Source organism: Dioscorea cayenensis, chromosome 10 (genome assembly GCF_009730915.1).
Source record: "Dioscorea cayenensis subsp. rotundata cultivar TDr96_F1 chromosome 10, TDr96_F1_v2_PseudoChromosome.rev07_lg8_w22 25.fasta, whole genome shotgun sequence".
Classification (NCBI taxonomy): Eukaryota; Viridiplantae; Streptophyta; class Magnoliopsida; order Dioscoreales; family Dioscoreaceae; genus Dioscorea; species Dioscorea cayenensis.
In genome coordinates, this window is record NC_052480.1 from 5,867,015 (window position 1) to 5,882,798 (window position 15,784).

The window sequence follows — 15,784 nt, forward strand, 5'->3', positions numbered from 1 at the left end:
TGAATTAGGAAAACATTTGAAATATTATCTGGCTTTTATAGATATTAACCCACCCTCAAAGAAGAGAATTTTACTCAAAATTATCATCAAGTTGCCGTTCATAGGCACAGCTTGATTTAGCTAACCATGACAACTAGTTAAGGGTGATTGAAAAGCACCATGTTCTAGAGTGTATATTACGAAATGTAAATTAAATATTCTATCATTTCAGAATCCTATATTACAAGCTGGCTTAAAAACAATGCTGTTTGAGTAGCCTGCATTAGGAATTGAAGACTATGCTAGTGCCCGTGCCCAGTTAGATTTTTGAAGTAACAGTGGTCATGTCCCTGACTGTCCACCGATAGCACAAAAAGAGGCATCTGGGTGCTCAACCTTCAATCAGAAGTAACCCTTCAAGAAAAAATTAAGCTTCAAAAAACCATAGATCATTGTATTATACAAGTAACCACATTTGGTTCACAGCCAATCCTCTCCTTCAACTCCTCCTTAAAAAGATCAAGAGCCAAAATTTATCCTTCCTTCCCTGTTGAGTACTCATGAACCATCGCCAAATTTATCCCTCTTTTGGCTGTGCACGGCGATGATTCATGGGTACGTCAGGGAAAGAAGGATAAATGACTCTTAACTCTGGCTGTGCTGACGATGATTCACGGGTAGGTCAGCAGGGGCATCAGAGGGCAAGCCACGGCGGAAGAGGGAGCAAGGAAGCGAAGCTGCGAAGCATGGAGGGGCAGCTAGGGGTTTCCAAGTGAGGGTAGGAGATGGAAGGCGCAGTGGGTTTAACTACTTATTATACCTATAATGGAATATCAATTTAGTCCTTTTAATATAATCAATTTATATTTTTATTCCTTCTAATATAATTTGTTCCAAAAAAATCATTATAACATAACATTTAAAAAATATAACGAACTTGCAAAAGACAAATTATATCATACAGAGAGACTTACGTTTTGAGAAAATATTAAAAATTAGGTGATGTCAGTGGGACGAAATTATATTAAAAGCAAAGGAAACATATTTGAAAATCTTAAAAATTAAGTGATGTCATAATGATGAATTATATTAGAGGGATCGAAAGGGGTAGATTGAGTATATTAGAGGGATTAAATAAGTATTGTACCTATCATATCAAAACAAATTGAAAAAATGAATTAAAAAAAATTCATTAGCAAGTAATATATCAAGAAAATTAAATCATTAATTATTATAAATACTATTTCCAAATACCAATAATACTAAAAATATAAATGAAAATTTATTTCAAAATATAAGAACATTTGATATAATCTGTCATGAGAATATTTCAAAGAATTATTATAAATATTTTTAAAAATATTATTGCATTTAAATATTTGTTTGCTATTAATTATGACATTAGTAGCAGAAAGGTTTAATTCTATTTATTAGATTAAAAAATATTTATTTTATAAAAATGTAAGCCAATAGTCTGGAGTTATTTAAGTATAATTTTTTTATGACAATTTGTAAATAATAATTGAAAAGATGTTTTTGCTTTGGTTTATATATAAGTAAATTGAAAAAAAAATTAAAGACATCAAAATAAAAAAAAAATATGAGAGATAGTGAAACTTTATAAATTGACGGTATATTTAAAAAATATGATTACAATTCTAATGTCATTCATTTTGATTTTGATTTTTTAGTGAATTGTACAAAATGTTGTAATAGCTATTATTGTGTAGTTAAATACTTTTTCCCCTGATTTATGGTTTTTCTTTCTTATTTTTGAATGATTATCTTGTTCAATATTGTTTCATTTGCATTTTTTTTATTTATTTACTAAATCAAAAGAAAAAATAAAAACAGACAGTGAAAGATTTTGCCTTATAACACAAGTCAACCTCTGATGGAAAGTTTTTTTGCAAAAACTTAAATAAAGTATTATATTAATATATAATATTATATTAATATTAAAGATATAGTATGTTACATTAAACTATTTTATTTGTCAAATTGAAATATTATTTATCAAATTATGAAAACTAATAATACTACATATCCTATCTTATTTTTAATTTAAATATATATATTTGTCTATCTCTCATATTTCAAATTTTTCAGTAAAGCGTAAAATAAAAATATTATAATAATTTTAAATATTAGATATTTATAATATAATATAATTGAATTAAATTATCTTATTGTTTGTCATTGCCAAGAATGTTGGTTAAAACAAACACGAAAATTTTTAAAACTCAAAGACAGATTCCTACGTCTTTATAGAATCTCTAAAAATTACATCTTGAAATGACACATCCTATACTCCTGTGTCAAAATAAATAAATAAATAAATAAAACAAAATGAAAAGGAAAGAAAAACTCTTACATGATCAGCAACATGGTATCAGTTTTCCCTCTTCAAAACTGGCACTATATTGAAGCACAGGTTTTAAAAATAAAAAGAGGAGGAAATAGAAATTAAGATTGGGAAGATAAAGCGGCATCTTCTTCATCGTGGAGAAGGTAGTCTTTGAGGGATTTATGGAAGATGTGCCATGATTTTTGATGGTTGTATTTTTGTAACCCTCTCTTTGTTTTTGTTCCACTATCTTGACTGCTCTTGCTCACCAAACCTTCTCTTGCTACACATACATAAACAAATATACAAGTAAAAAGTAGGGCTATACATACGAAAAGAAGAAAAAATCATAGCCATTGCAATGATATGGTCTTATGATGTATACCAAAGGTATACCTTTAGTGATCCTATGTATAGTACTGCAAAAATTTGTAATTGCATATGAACAAAGAATATTATATGCAAAATGGGCTGGTATATGTACAACAATCTTTGATTTTTATAGGGGAATATGAGCAATTACAAAATTTGCAAAGAATGTATATATATAGGCGCTAAGGTTTTGCAAAGAGCAAAAATAAATAGCATTAAGAGAGCTAGAGCATATCTTTGTTGTAGAATGTAAGTTGGAGCATACCTGAAACAGACCCTTTTAAAGATTTTGCTTCCATCAGGAAGTAGAACAAGAGTAACTATATCATGAGGGCTCGAATTACTCTAAGATTTCGGTTCCTCTATTATTGCCAAGCCTTCTTTGGAGACATCTTCGGGTGACCTTAAGCCATTCTACGTGCTTTTGATGAATGTTATTCTCCTTGGTACTAGTATCATTGGCTGGCTTTTTCAATCATATGATCATAAACATAAGCAAATCCTTCACTAATTGTATGTGAGTGAGCAACACTTGAGGAATCAATACAGTTGAAGAAGGAAATTACGATGCTCGACTTTCATTGCTTTTCAAGAATGACTTTGCTTGAGATATGAATGGTTTTTAGATTGTTATTGACCTCAGGAGGAAATTTCTCCATCACTTCCTTGAACTTCAAACTGAGAAACAAATAAAAAACTATGAATCAAAAACCATAAGACACTAAAGAGGTCGACCGAGCAAAAACAATACAAAAGATGTGGTAATTCTCAAGTCTCAATTTATACATAGCACAATGATCGAAAAAGATATTATCATTGATAACAATACCAAAATTGTCAGATGTATTGTTTATAATCATATCAACAAGTAGAAATAGATAAGAAAAAAACAAGCGCACTTGAGTTCTAGGATCAATTAAACTATAAAAAAATTCCACACAAAGTCTATTTGCATATAAAAACGTGTAAAACACAAAGAAGATATCATAGGAATCCAGTGAGAGAGGGATGTATGAGGCATCTGTTGCTGTCGTATGTGTGCGAAAACTCAAAAAGTGGAGATACTTGAACCTAGGGCATCAAGCACCATGATAACTTCCACTAATGCATTAAGTTACGTGAGATTCCTCTGTAGCTACAATGGTAGCTTCTTCAGCGTTCTTCTCTGCTTTCTGCAATACTGCATCATGAACTTCAGTCTTTTGCCTCAAATTTTTAACCTATAAATAAAGTGGGAGAAAATGAATACAACATAAACTAATAGAAAAGTGGTGAGAGATCAAATATAGATTATCATAAAAGAAGCCCTGGTGCTTACCTGGGATTGCAACTTCGCTACTACCTAGTTTAGAAGCTTATTAGTTTTCTTGAGGCTATCAATTATGCCTTTTGAAAATACTGGAGTAATAAAACGTTGAGGGCTAGGATTCGTTGAATATGGAGATGTTGGCCTCGAATTGGGAGCATAAGGTGATGATGATGTAATAATTGGTTTCAAAGCTGTTTGAAGAGAACTCAATGAGCTAGTAAAAGAGACATCTTTCAATTGTAGAAGTGAAGGAGCTTGTGTGGCTCTAACTTGAGTAAAATAATCTGCCTTGATAGGTTCAGCATTAGGAAATAACAAAAATCTTGAAGGTCTTAGTTCCCCTATTCTAGCCTCTCTTTGCCATCAACAGAAAGATGAGGGATTATATTCCTCCTAGCAGCATTAGAGGCATTACCAGCTTATGATGCCTTGAGTTTTGCATAGCAAGAATCACACACTCGATGTGGTTTGCCTAGAGTAGGTTCCACTGCAGCCTTCAAGACTTTTCTGGAACTACAAGCATGGCAATGAACTAGTCCGCAATTATAACAATTATGCCTCTTTCTGGAAAATCCAAATGCTTGCCGACAACCGAGGCAGTTGGTTGATCCGCACCGAGATACCACTTATGAATGCAAATGCATCTTTGTGAAATTTGAGCCACATGATATGCTTTTAACATGTCTATCTTTAAGAGCTTCAACTAGGGTAGGTGTTCATCAATCTTCAATATCTCTATAGCTAAGTCTTCCATTAGGACCTTTCCCCAAGTATATACTTCACTTCAGGATGTTGGAACAACAACATGATGAGCTCCACATGCTATCTCTTCCACTAACTCCCCAACTAGTGGTGTCAAACGGGCCGTGCCGTGCGAGCCGCGACTGACCATGGATTGGGTGCGTGCTTAGCCCAAGCACGGTGCTATCTGAGTGCTCGGACGAGCCATGCCCATACCCCGTCCGTCTTTGGGATGAGGGTTTTGCGACCCAGCAGGCGGCCGCAGCCCGTGGCCCTGCTCAGGGCCAACATGGCCCGGCACGTCAAAATGTAAGTTTTTCTTTTTAAAAATAAAATTTTTTGGTATATTTTTTGTTTTTTTAGTCAATAAGGCTTTTAGTTCTATGTTTTTGAATTTTAAGTATATTTTTTATATTTTTAGCAATTTTAGGGGATTTTTTTTATATTTTTGGGGTTTAAAATAAAAATAAAAATATAATATAACTGGGCCGGGCCACGTGCTGGGCCGACTTTGGTGGTTGGCGGGCCGTGCCGGGCCCGAGCACGCATAGTACATGGGCCGTGTGGGGCCGGGCCGAGCCGGCCCGTTTGACACCACTATCCCCAACTACCCTATCTTATACTAGACAAAGAATTCTACCATCTGATTGTGGATTGCCAAGTTGTCCATAAGCATTACTTCCAATCATGAAATCATGGCCAGATGTTGTGAGAGCAATTGTAATGCTATGTCAACAAGCCAACTAATGAAAGTTGTAGTCAATAAGCGAAGGGACATAGATTGGGACAAGTCATGCTTCCTTATCACCATGACCAAGACGATTTTTATCTCCATCACTCCAAGTAAATAACTTCATGGACATGACATTGACACTTGTCTGCCCCATAACCTCAACAATAGTTGCGGTGTGCCATACACCACATGCAACCTTGATTGTCCTTAATCCACCCAAGGACTTGACTTCCTTGGGGTATGTCATGTTTTCTCGATTGCCATGGCCAAGAACACCAAATGTTCCATCACCGAAAGTAAAGACTTTTCCATTCAAAACCATTAGTGCCGAATGCCATGTACTACATGCGACAGACAAAATTTGAAGTCCTTCCATTGGCCCAAAAACTCTTTTGGGTATCCCGATGGGTCGATATTCGATGCCATGACCAGAAGTCCAGGTGTTATGAGTTCCATTCAGCAGGGTAAAATAAGTCACCCGTTGTAGATATAGCACAAGTATGATATTCACCACAAGCAACAAATTATGTGCTGCAAAGTGATAAAGATTCAACCGGACAAGACTAACTAATATCTAGATCATTTCCATGACCAAGCTGACCACCAGATTCCTCACCCCATGTAAATACCTCTCCTTGTCTTGTAGCCAAAGCAACATTCCTCACACCACATGCAATTTGCTGGACATCTAAGACAACGTTTGATTCTAAAGGTTTCGGAAGTATAACATCAGTTCTAAAGCATAAAGTGTTCGCAGGGCTGTCTAATAAGGTCCCATCACACCATAGTTCACCCCAAACATAAATATCGCCTAATGATTCAATATCATCTGTCCCAAAACCTTGACTTTAAGAACTAGGAGCACTTGAAACACTAATGCAAGAACCATCTACATTTCTTGATCTTAGTTGCATATTTGAGCGATCTGAACCCACATCTAACCTTGACAAATTCAAATGCTCTTGATTGTAATAATCAGTTAGTCTATTAGAACTATGACCATGGAAAATGCTTGGAGCGCTCTCTAATATTACACCATATAGGCGGCCACTATGAGTACAGTCTCCTCCATATTGTTAAACAGTACGTCAGAGTAAGTGAAATTAATAATTTACAATTATATTAAAAATGGAAATATAGTAGGAGAACTTTGTAAATAGTTTTGAATCGAATGTAATTTCATCATGTATAGCAATTTTAGTGCAAATGAAAGTTCCTAAAACAAAACTAGATGTCAATTATGTAAAAGTAGTAGTCCGACATCAGTTAAGTTAATGTTAGTAAAATATGATACCAGAAATTGATTAAATGGTTTATTTGCAACATCTAATAAAGACAGATAACATTAGTTTGTACAATGTACAGTCCAAGCACTCTTTTGTTTTGATTCATGAGCAAAATAAAGACAAAATGAATGCAACATCCATATTCCGGTGCAGGATTGAAAGAAGCTGTTTTTGCAGCAGTTGTTCCCAATGGCGCAAATAAACTTCTCAGTGAAGTTGTAGAAGAGATCATGGGGGATCATGATATGCTGGTTTTCTTCTTGCTTTAACTCTTTATAAGATTCATCACATAAAACTAAAGTCGATTTCCCTAATATAAATCCTCTTATCACAGTCTGCTCAGTACTCAAGCTGAAACAGGAAGCTAGACAATTGCAGAAACAAAAAAAAATCCTGTTGATCTTATCACCGAATAGCTTCGACGAAGAATGCCATTTAGATATAATATGATAAGTCTATGTATGGGTGATACAAAAAATCATTTGTAATTGATTCGGTATGACAGAAAAACAAAGAGTTTGCTCTTCACTGTTGATATTTCATTTCAATTATCTATGAATTTTGCAAAAGCTTCAAGAGTTTAATGAGATCTCTGGTTATTAGAATGACACATTGATTGTCAAGTCATACAAATAACTATATGATAATTCTTTCATCTTTTGTCTAAAAAAAACCGAAAAAGAAAATAACAGAGCAATTTAACAGGGGAAAGCAGAGAATTCCGAATCAAAGCTCCAACAATTTCTTGGTATATTTGTCTTGGAGAAATAACACCACCTAGATTCTGGTGAAGTAAACTTGGTCCTCCGAATGATCAGCTGAACACATCTGCGCATCACCTATTGAGAAAAAACAGCTCTTCCTTTTGAATTCTTTAAAACTCCCTCAAAATTGAATTCAGAAAATGCTCCATGATACTTCTGAGAAACCACCTTCACAGCCAACTCAACTCTCATCTGGTCCTGAAGTATATTACAAACACTTTGAAATGACGAAAGAAAAGTTCTATATCTAGTAGAAATCTGAGTCTATAAAACAGGATAGATGAATTGTGGTTCAGAATTTGTTAAGGTGGCATTGCTCAGGAAAAATGGTTTACGTAAGCAATATGAGTACCTTTCCAGTAAAATTGATGATGAGAGGCCCTGTTCTAGCCTTACGGTGACAACCTGAAATTTTTGAACAGTTAATCAGAAATTTTTAGGAGAGAAAAATTTAACTCTGTTGTGTTATTACTTATGCTTAGATCTGGATAGTCAAGGCACAATCTGGACAGAGTTTCTGAAAGTTCAACCTGCATGATATGTGATGAAGGCGAATCAGCTTGATAATGGAAATAAATTTTCCTCATATAAATGAAATTCAGCAATTTGCGGAAGTATACTGTCGGAAATTGGAAATACAGAAGTTGCATGATTTACTGCCAAATACAAAGAGTCATAATTGGTGATGGATTCATGGTACAAAGCATAAAAAAACATTGGGAGTATATTAATTCAAAACTCAGATATGACCAGTCCATAAATTACAAGTAGTCTATATAGCAAAACATCTCATGAGAAACAACCTTGGAACAGACTACGGACAAGAGTTGCACAAGAAGACGGTACTGAATCATAACATTTTATCGGGACAAATAAATGTAGGAATTTTGAGAAATACGCAAATTCCACATCATGAAATTCAGTTTGTAGCAAAGCATAATTATCCTGTGCAAGTATAATATGCCTCTTTATATATAAATCTAATGAGATTGCACAATGGTCTTTCTCGAAAAGTCTTCTGTTATTCAACTGCATAATAAAAAATTTAAAGCACCAATTACGGTCACCACTAAAAAGATGCCACTGATCTTTTAATTACATTAAACCCACATAAAAAGATGCTACTTTTGGGCAGCTACAACCCTGTGTCGGACAATATGTAAACTATTGTAGAAAGCAGATATACACTAGGTCTGCTGGGTGTCAGAAAATGTTTAGTGGTTATGAATAATAAAACATACAGAAGTGAAGAAAAAATTGTAAGTTGAATTCAACCATTCATAAGTGACTAGCCAAACTATCATCTCAAATAATAATGTTTAAACTCCTGTTCAAGCAAAGAATTCTAAACAAGTAAAGCAAGATAAAAAAAAACAAGACTGAATATAATATCAGAAGAATCAGTGAAAAGGGTGGGTATATATACATCTGATAGCATAGTGCTAAGATGCTTTGAGAAGAATGGTGCAAGCTGGACTAAGGGAGCGTTTGCCGATTCTAGAAGACAATTCCACTGTTTTTTCACTTCATAAACATTAGTGGCAGAAAGTATCACCAAATTACCACATTTGATTTGTAAGAAAGTTAAAACTAGATTAGGAGGCAATGCAGCACTAAGTGTAGTGAATACATAAACACAATAAAAATATTTGGTAATGGATTTAGCAATCGTTTATTGCTGGATACAAAACCAATGTTTAGGAACACGTGAAAAAAACTCTTTTAGGTTCACAAAAACTGGAAAACAGCTCTTCATAATCTCCAATTTTAAATTTGTATTATTCCTCAAAAAGCAGAGAAGCTCATTCAAACAGGCTGCCAGAGCAAGACATCAAAGATCATTCAAGACTACACAACTCGGAAAGGCATATTGAAAAAGCAGATAGTTGATTGAAATTTTCACATTATCTACCACCAGAGAAAGTTTGAAAAGTACAACAAGAGGTGGGGGACGTCTTTAATTGAAAAGGCAAGAAGATAATTACTTATGCTGAAAATCAAATATACAGGTTCATCGAACATACCAATGGCACAGATAGCATTTCATGACGCAGCAAGTCAGTAATGCCTTCGGGCAACAAAGCCATCTGAAAAGAAACAACACAAGTTCTAGTTCTAATTCATAAATGTTATCCCAACTAGTAAATCCAGCAACAAATCCATGATTATTATGATAAATGCTACCGACCAAAATCTCACCAAAATTATTCTGAATATTGAAGTACTAATTTAGATGAAAGATATATCATTGTTTACACATGTTCTGAAAAAGGGCACTTCTGCTCATATAACTTAGTTTTGCAGGTCAATGACTTTTTTTGCCAAATATGCAATAAAAGTTATATGCCATATGTGAAAGAAGAGTTCAAAGAGATAAAGCACAATGGACAGATCAAAACTGAAAATAATAATAAGTATAACTAGAAGTCCTTTAGTACCAAATATGCCAGTAAAGCAAGATGGATATAGCACGAATGTAAGAAATCTCATTATATTTCATCTAATCCATGAAGCCTTTTCCAGCTATGATGGGCATTCTAAGCCAAACTATATTATCAAGTAGAACAAGAAATGCAGAAGGCTGCTAATAATTCAATACCTCATTACGGTCTCCAGTGCAATGGTTGTCTATAAGATGCCTTAGATACTCCTCAACACTCTTCATTAGGTGCCTTGAGTCAGCAGAATCAAGCATATGCAAAGATGCCACGATATCAGTTTAAAAGTCATCATTATCCACATTAAATGAATTAGCAAAACATTTGAAATATTATCTGGCTTTTATAGATATTAACCCACCCTCAAAGAAGAGAATTTTACTCAAAATTATCATCAAGTTGCCGTTCATAGGCAACTTGATTTAGCAACCATGACAACTAGTTAAGGGTGATTGAAAAGCACCAAGTTCTAGAGTGTATATTACGAAATGTAAATTAAATATTCTATCATTTCAGAATCCTATATTACAAGCTGGATTAAAAACAATGCTGTTTGAGTAGCCTGCATTAGGAATTGAAGACTATGCTAGTGCCCGTGCCCAGTTAGATTTTTTTGAAGTAACAGTGGTCATGTCCCTGACTGTCCACCGATAGCACAAAAAAGAGGCATCTGGGTGCTCAACCTTCAATCAGAAGTAACCCTTCAAGAAAAAAATTAAGCTTCAAGAAACCATAGATCATTGTATTATACAGGTAACCACATTTGGTTCACAGCCAATCCTCTACTTCAACTCCTTAAAAAGATCAAGAGCCAAATTTATCCTTCCTTCCCTGTTGAAGTACTCATGAACCATCGCCAAATTTATCCCTCTTTGGACTGTGCAGGGCGATGATTCATGGGCACGTCAGGGAAGGAAGGATAAATTTGGCTCTTGACTCTTTTAACTGCGCACGGCGATGATTCATGGGTAGGTCAGCAGGGCATCAGAGGGCAAGCCACGGCGGAAGAGGGAGGCAAGGAAGCGAAGCTGCGAAGGGGCGGCTAGGGTTTCCAAGTGTGGGTAGGAGCCTGGAGATGGAAGGCGCGGTCAAAACAAAGTGGAAATATAAATTATATTAGCAAGTAATATATCATAATACTAAAAATATAAATAAAAAAGTATTTTAAAATAGAATAACATTCTCAGATAATGCGAGCTAATATATATACACACATATAATCTGCTTTGAGAATATTTTAAAAATAATTATAAATATTTTTAAAAACATTATTGGATTTAAATATTTGGTTATCATTAATTATGACATTAGTAGCGGAAAAGTTTAATTCTATTTATTAGATTAAAAAATATTTATTTTATAAAAAATGTAAGCCAACCGTCTAAAGTTACTTAAGCATAATTCTTTTATAACAATTTGTAAGTAATAATTGAAAGGAAAAATTACTGTTTACCACTCAAGAATTTTAAATCTTCCCAAGCAGTCCTTACATGTTTTGAATACCCGAGACAGCCTTTCCGTTATTGTTTCACTTGCATTGTCCATGTTGTGAAATTTCTACTATGCCGTTGAAATTGGTGGGAAAAAATTGCCCAATCACATCAGATCAAACCTTTTTGCATACCTTTTTGCATTATTTTTGCATTTATTTTCTCAAACAAAGTTTAGAAGACTCATCACCTTAGATTGTAGGAGTTCTGTTGGTTGCCCAGTAAGACTCATCAATGGCAGCGACATCTCCAACTATGATTTGTTGCTTTGGTACATGGATAAGACGGTTGAGACAAACCCCGGTAGCATTACGATTGTGGAAAGAGACAGTGAGTGTTTTAAACCCGTATTCTTTTTTTCCATGCATGTACCATTGGATTTCAAGAGGGCTTGCAGTCCGCTGCTATTTCTCGATAGTACCCATCTCCTTGGAAAGTATCGGGGTACTCTATTGGGTGGCATAGGCAAAGATGGAAACAATGGTTTTTTTCCACGTCGCCTTTGGTATTGTAGGCAATGAGACCAATGCCAATTGGACGTGGTTCATTTCGAAGTTAAGTGAGGCTTTATACAATGAAGGAGATTATGAAGAGATAATTATATTTGTGTCGGATAGGTCTAAGGGCCTTGTGAACGCCATTGCAAAGGTCTTCCCTTCTTCACCACATGCATACTACCTCGACACTTGGAGGCCAATTTTATAAAAGCCAATGTTAGGCTTAGGAAGGCATTGAAGGAGTAGTGCTAGTCCATATACTTTCCTATTGCGTGGCCATCCACGGTTAAAGAATTCGATGATACCTTGAATGAACTGCAGGACACATCACCCGAAACCTATCACTGGTTGGTTCATAAATCAGATATATCACATTGGTTGAATTATCTGTTCAGAGGTGAATGTTAGGGTGAGATGTATTCAAATATCACAAAGTTGTTCAATGCGTGGATCAAAGAAACTTGATATTTACCGGTGACGAAAATGGCCAACTCCATACGATATTTGAGTGTTGGTTTTATTTAACGCTTAAAAATGGTTATTATCCGTGAAACTTGCTTATTTCTGGTTAAATAATGTTGTTCATATTTACTTGTAAAGGTAATCGCTTAATGTAGTTTGTTATCATTTAAAAATGTTTATTTCCGTTTAAATTTTAGTGTCTTAGCTTAACAGTGTTTAAGTATTTCTGCGTCATACAGGTTCAAGCTGATGCGCATGTTTATGCACCCGTCATGAATAAGCAAATAAATGAGAGATATACTTATTCCCGACATACATTCGAAGGTAGAGCTACATGTTGTAGAAAGCCAAATTCTTCGTGTTGGTTGTTGTGTTGATGAGTGTAATGAAGTGATTGACCAGTATAGCAACTCCGTAGATCTATCACGTAAAACTTGCTCATGTTGCAAATGGCAAGTTTATGGTATCCTGTGCAAACACGCTTGCGCTTCAATAATGCAGACAGACATTAACGTTCATCGATATTTTAGCAACTACTTCACCGTTGATAATTACAAATTGGCGTATAAGGAAGGTATTTTCTCCATATCCGACCATAACAAGCCTACGGATGACAATCGAGAACTACGTTTGCATCCGCCTGTCAAGAGAAGACAACCTGGGCATCTTAGACAAAAGAGGATTGAGTCTTAGTCATCTGTGGTCCGCAAGTTACGTTGCAGCCGCTGCCACGTGTTCGGTTACAATCGTCGATCTTGCATTGAAACTGTTGCCGACTAAGCATTGTAAATAAACAAAAATTTAAACAGAAAAACAATATTATTTATGTGTCATTCTTTGATCTTTAAACAATGACTTTGATATTTAAACGGAGACACTGAAAGTTAATTCGAAACTCTTATTCTTAAAGGTTAACACAAAAAGTTAAACAGAGACATTGGTATTTAAACAGAAAAATTGAAAGTTAAAAGGAAACACTGATATTTAAATAGTAAAATTGAAAGTTAAACAAAGAAAGGCAAGTATACAGACATAAAATGAACACAAGTAAATTTGCATTAGAAACCTTGCCATGTCAGTGGAAAACAATGAATATAATTAAAATTATAACGATAAAACTGTTTTACATTTGAAAACAATATTAGGTCAACTCTGTTTCACCCCAATCAAGGAACCGTCTTTCTTAATAATGCCGGCTACGCTCCCTTTCCATAACTATGCAGGAAACATACTTTAATCTCAAATAAGGGATGTTCGTTTGCGGTAGCTGTAGCTTTCCATCATCAAGTAATTGTTCAATAAACCACATGACATAGACGGCGCAATCGACACTTCATCGTTTTTGACATGGGGTTTCACTATCGTGAACTAGCGGGTATTTAGAGTCACCGTTTCCCCGAACTCCATATCAACACAATAGTCAAATAGTCTCCGCTGTCGAGATATACAATTTGAGGTTAGAATCCCAATTAACAGTGGCGGATGGAGGGGAAGTCCGGGAGATGATACGCACTATGGACTATAATTCTCACTATTTTGAAAAATAAAACAACAAAATTAGTATATTAAATAAAAATTGATGATGATAATAAATAAGATATCTACTCAAATATGGATTGATTTAATATTTTATTTTTAAATTTTTTATTAAAGAGGATAAATTGTTTTTAAATGTTATATTTAAGATATATATTTTTATTAGAATTATCATACACAATCTTGATATACTACATTGAACAACAGGTGTTCGAAACAATCGATGATGAAGCTATTTTGTTCAGATTTCAAAATATGTAAAGTGTAAGGCTCCCACCTTGTAGAGATAGTCATTAGAACTTTGATGTATTTATATTTTTTGAAAAATATTGATTATTATAAAATTTAAATTTAAATTAATATAAATTTTTTATATTTATATATTTTTAAATTAAATTCAGTGCCCCCTTAATTTTATTCCTAGTTTTGCCACTGCCGATTAATGAAGTACTATTTATCAAACTCTATTTATCAAAGAACTTACCATTTCAAACGTGTCTCTGTTGTACTCTTCACTTTGGCATGAAGAATAATGCTTGTATTTTTCTTTGTAGTTATCAAGAACTACGACATGGAAGTGGTCATTCATGATTATTGAGAGGATGACTATGTCAACATCATGCAGGTTACGCACGGCATCTCCAATCATAGCATGAGTCGTGTCATCAGCGCTTCATGCTTGGACATAAACAATGCTAGTAGTCTTGTGATGGAGGCGTGCTTTTTATACGGATATGGTACTCTCTTCAGAGACTTTTGAATTATGCATACGAACGCGTCCATCACATCGTCTTGTCACCATTTTCTTCCCGTCCAGCAGCATGAATAGTCTAGCTCATGTAGTGCTGACAGAGTCATTCTTCCAAATGACATTCCTGCGGTTAAACGGTAGTAGATATAATTAAACAAAAACATAACTAGTTAAGTGAAAATTATATATTTTTAAATGATAACGTAAATATTTAAATTGAAACAGCCAAAGTTAAAAGGTAAATCATAAATTTTAAATGATAACACTAATATTTAAGCGAAAACTACATAACTTAAATGGAAACATATATATTTAAACTATAACATAAAAACTTCATACTTACGAGTCCATTCAATAGTTGAGGAAGATCCTTATTAACTCTTGCTTGAATTTGTCAAGGCACGCATGGCCGGGGTATCTTTTTTTAATTAGAATAAAGTCCTTCCGCACTTCTTTGTATTGTTAGTTGGCAAGGACTATACTACCAACGTTAACAACAATCGTTGTTTTTTTTATTGACATTTTCTTGCCCCTCGTTAACAGCATTTTTGGGATCATCATGTGCCACTGTTGTTAACAGTTGTTGGTGTTCAACACCAGCATCTTCCTTCGATCCGGGCATGAAGACAACATCAATTGGAGACACATCCTTTGCTGCTTCTTATTGTTGAGGGATTGTGTCTATCTTCGATGCGGCACTGTCATCTGCAGGTTCCACTAAGACGGGGATTTCATTGGCAATAGAGTCAACAATCTTGTCAAGTGGGGCCATGGAAACAACATTAATGAAAGACACATCCTTTGCTGCTTTCTTGTTATTGAGGGATTATGTCTACCTTTGATGAGGCACTGTCATCCGCTAGTTCCACCAAGACGGGGATTTCATCAACGGCAACAAACTCAACTATCGTGGTAACCTCCGATGGTGTTGCTATTGTTTCAACTTTCCTTCGAGTAAGTGGTTTCGGAGCAATAGCATTCCCCCGGCGGGTGGCCCGAACAAATATATCTTCATTAGTATTCACCGCAACCAGCTTAAGAAACTAACATATGTAAACAACACAATCTCAACGAAATCA

The 15,784-nt window shown here is 34.7% G+C and overlaps 1 protein-coding gene and 1 pseudogene across 1 annotated transcript; both read right to left on the bottom strand.

Moving 5' to 3' along the window:
- Window positions 1-3,337: 3,337 nt before the first annotated feature.
- On the bottom strand, window positions 3,338-6,395 carry LOC120270241 (annotated as a pseudogene).
- A 947-nt stretch (window positions 6,396-7,342) lies between these two features.
- LOC120270922 lies at window positions 7,343-11,049 on the bottom strand. The gene is made up of 5 exons (XM_039278003.1): window positions 10,131-11,049; window positions 9,556-9,618; window positions 8,004-8,061; window positions 7,884-7,936; window positions 7,343-7,729 (listed from the first exon to the last, which is right to left on the bottom strand). Exons 1-5 carry the CDS (start codon window positions 10,224-10,226, stop codon window positions 7,607-7,609), a joined length of 393 nt encoding a protein of 130 aa, XP_039133937.1. The 5' UTR covers window positions 10,227-11,049; the 3' UTR covers window positions 7,343-7,606.
- Between the last annotated feature and the right edge of the window lie 4,735 nt (window positions 11,050-15,784).